The sequence below is a fragment of the Salvia hispanica genome, chromosome 2 (genome assembly GCF_023119035.1).
Source record: "Salvia hispanica cultivar TCC Black 2014 chromosome 2, UniMelb_Shisp_WGS_1.0, whole genome shotgun sequence".
Lineage (NCBI taxonomy): Eukaryota > Viridiplantae > Streptophyta > Magnoliopsida > Lamiales > Lamiaceae > Salvia > Salvia hispanica.
Genome location: NC_062966.1, coordinates 32,588,197 through 32,592,249, shown reverse-complemented (window position 1 = coordinate 32,592,249; position 4,053 = coordinate 32,588,197). Strand labels below are relative to the sequence as shown.

At 41.1% G+C, this 4,053-nt stretch overlaps 1 protein-coding gene across 1 annotated transcript; it reads left to right on the top strand.

Annotated features, from left to right (window-relative positions):
- The first annotated feature begins 2,120 nt into the window (after window positions 1-2,120).
- LOC125208383 (pectinesterase-like) lies at window positions 2,121-4,053 on the top strand. Its single transcript, XM_048107988.1, has 2 exons — window positions 2,121-3,215; window positions 3,299-4,053. Exons 1-2 carry the CDS (start codon window positions 2,198-2,200, stop codon window positions 3,985-3,987), a joined length of 1,707 nt encoding a protein of 568 aa, XP_047963945.1. The 5' UTR covers window positions 2,121-2,197; the 3' UTR covers window positions 3,988-4,053.

The following is a 4,053-nucleotide window of genomic DNA, read 5'->3' as shown; positions in this document are numbered from 1 at the left end:
AAAATATTGTGGGTAGTCTTTGAACAAAGGTGTAATCACATTTATAGTACTTTTTCACTCTAGGGTTTAGGGTTTAGGGTCACAATTTTACACCCAAAAATGAAGGATATTTTTGTCCTTTTAAATCTAGATATTGGATTTAATATTTTTTTTATCTCTCTCTAGTACTACTTAATATGATATTTTCTTATAGTTTGAGTACCTTAAATGTTAATTTAAAACACGTTGGCTATCTATATGTTTTACCATGGGACAAATCAATTGCGTAAAATATCGAAGTCATGAAACTACCGATTGGTTTTCAAACTTGCGAATTTATCAAATTTAATGATTTTTCAGATAAGTTGCATGAATTTCTATGCATCTTTTTTTATTTGGGCGCAAATTAAGTTGTGACATTGTCATTGTGTGGATGACTAGCCACGGAGGGACTTTGTGTGTTTTATGAATTTATACTCCTATTATGCATAAATTTGTTTGCATATTCACGATCTTCGGAAAATTATACTAGTACTATTTTGGAAAATCTATATAATTTGATGTGTTCACACTTGAGATGTTTTTCTACATTATTTTTCATTTTAGACTAAAATACCTTATTCCACATTTTTTTACTTTTTTAAGACTAACATACCTTTAAACCGTAGAAGACATTTTAGTATATGTTCACACTTCAAACAAACAAATAGCATATCAGCTACCTAAAGATATGGAGTAGTAAATAATACTCCACTTAATTACTTTGGAAAATCTATATACTTTGATGTATTCACACTTGAGAATTGAGATGTTTTCTACATTTTTGTGCATTTTAGACAAAAATACATTTTTCCCACATTTATTTTACCTTTTTAAGGCTAAAATACCTTTAAACCAGAGAGGACATTTTAGTACTCCACATGTTCACATTTCAAACAAATAACATACTCCTCCTTATTAGCTACCTAAAGATATGGAGTAGTAAACCTGTACTTGTAATACAAATCAAGATTGTACCTATACTGTTATGTTTTTATCATAATGTAATGCATATTAGTCAAACGATTCAACTAATATTAATAATAAAATCAGATTTGATAAATGATAAACCGATTTAACTAATATTAGTAATGAAATCAAATGTGGTAAATGAAAATTCGTATGTGACAACATCTGTAATTAACATATTTGAATATACCAACTAATGTAAATATACGACAATTTTATTAGTATTAATTATTAAAATATGTTAGATTATGTATTACATTAAGATGAAAGATAAAATAATATCTGCATAATATTAATTTTATATTGCAAATATATATTATGATACTTATATTTTTTGCTCAAAAATCTTTACCAATATAAAATAATTACTAGTATATCTTTAGGTGTTAATTTTTCTAAATCCTAACCAATATTGAAAGAGAATAGGGAAAATTATTAGCATATTTTCTTTAGCTAATCCTAATTTTTAATACTCTGCTATTGAGATCTTGCAAGGAGACCTTTTGCAAGAGACAACTTTTTAATTCCTAAAGGCTAGTGTTTTTTTCAACTAATATTCTAAGTGTGAAAACTGAAATAAAATAAAAAGTTAATAAATAATTGCATTTTCAATTTAATTGAAACGCGTTTAAGAATAAATGTTTCTCCTATAAGATTTACTAGTTAGTACTATTGTATTGCACCGGATTGAGTGGACCCCGAAAATTTTGTAGTCACATATATAATTAGTTAATTAATATGAAAAAAGTAATTGTAGTAGTAGTATCTAAGATACTGATGACTGGCTATGCGAAAAAACATGAACAGTTTATAAAAATAACTTAAACTTATATAAAACCATTTCATACTACACAGCGTTCACATAAAAGTTATAGTAAGTATAGAGAGATTGTCCTCATTTATATAATAAAGTAAACAATGCATAATCTATATTCTATAATAGGTTATGTAATCCAATTATAAATGACTAGGCCACAAATTTGCATTCACCGGCAACCCTTCTTTTCTAATTTACACTATCCGAATTTTTGGATCACAGCTAATTATCAACCTCAATTCTATTTTCAGCAAATTCTCATAAATCTATAAATACATTCACATTTTCACCATAACATCTATTCAGAGCTCGGATACTATACTAACAAAAGTGGTACCGAGCTCTGGAAAAATAAAAAGAAACATAGAAAATAAATAGTTTATTAAACTATTTATGGGACTCTCCAAGAGAGTCGTCGGCCTCGGCGTCCTCGTCGCCTTGCTCTTGGTGGCGGCCGCGATTGCCTCCGCAATCGTTTTCACCAATCACCACGGCCAAAAAAATCATGACACCAGCAAGCAGAGCGGCAGCGGAGGCGGAAGCGGAAGCGGAAACGAAACTGTCGTCGCCTCGAAAGCCGTGAAGATGGTTTGCTCCACCACGGACTTCAAGGAGACGTGCGAGAAGAGCATCGCCGACGCCAAGACCTCCGACCCCAAGGAGCTGGTCGGGGCGGCCTTTGGCGCCGCGGTGGGCAGCATCTCGGGGGTGCTGAAGAGCACCGCCGAGCTGAAGAAGGCCGCCACCGACCCTTCCATGAAGGGGGCCTTTGAGGTCTGCGACGAGGTGCTTCAGAACGCTGTCGACGATCTGAAGACCTCGTCACAGAAGCTCACCTCCTTCTTCAACCCGGCCAAGGCGAAGGCCTTCGTGGCCGAGCTGAGGACGCGCCTGGCCGCCGTCGGGGACGACCAGGAGACGTGCATCGACGCGTTCGAGAACACCACCGGAGACGCGGGCGATAAGATGAAGGCTATGCTGAAAACCGGCAAGGAGATGTCGAGCAATGGCTTAGCTATGGTGACCGACCTTTTCTCGATCATCGGATCGCCGCAGCTCTCGAGCTTCCTGGGCGGCGCCGGCGCGCGGAGGCTCATGGCGGAGGAAGAAGACGTTGCTTCCGCGGAGCGGAGGATTTTGCAGGCGGCGGCGTTGAAGCCGACGATGGTGGTGGCTCAGGACGGAAGCGGCCAGTACAAGACAATCTCCGCTGCTTTGGAAGCTTTGCCTAAGAAGAACACTAACGCGACCATCGTGATTTATATTAAGGCCGGCGTGTACAAGGAGACGTGCATCGTCCCGAAGAAGGTTAATAAGGTCGTGTTTATCGGAGACGGCCCCGGAAAGACTGTCATCACCGGAAACTTGAACTTCGCCGCGGGTGTTAAGACATACCACACCGCCACCGTCGGTCAGTATATCTTGATATCATTATTCATAATTGAGCATAAATTTAAAGACGGCGTCATAATTTTGAAAATTTTCCTGTGCCAGTGATCAACGCTGACGAATTTCTGGCCAAGGACATAACGTTCGAGAACACGGCCGGGTACAAAGGCCATCAAGCGGTGGCGCTGCGCGTGTCCGGTGACATGGCCGTGTTCCACAACGTGCACATCCTCGGGTACCAAGACACCCTCTACGCCCACAAATACCGCCAGTTCTACAGCGGGTGCACCATCTCCGGAACCGTTGACTTCGTCTTCGGGGACGCCCTCGCCATCTTCCAAAAGTGCACCTTTGTCGTGCGAAAGCCCGGGCCGAACCAGGCGTGCATGGTGACCGCGGAGGGGCGCATCGACCCACGCAGCCCCGGGGGCTTCGTGCTCCAGAACAGCAGCATCGTGGCCGAGGAGGCGCTCCTGTCGGCCGAGAAGGCCGTGAAGGTGTACCTAGGGAGGCCGTGGAAGGAGCTGTCGAGGACGATCATCATGGCGTCCGACATCGGCGGCTTCGTGGACCCCACGGGCTGGGCGCCGTGGTCCGGGACATTCGCTATCGACACGTGCTACTACGGTGAGTACAAGAACCGGGGGGCCGGATCGAACACGTCGGGCCGGGTCCAGTGGAAGGGTATTAAGAAAATAACGCCGGAGATTGCTCAGAGCTGGACCGGCGGCGCCGCCTACGGCGACGACTCTTGGATTGAGAAGGCGGGAGTCCCTTATGTTTCAACATTATGAAAGTTTTGAGAGTGTGATCACTTGTAGTAATACTTTCATATATATAAGAGTATTCATTTAATTTCA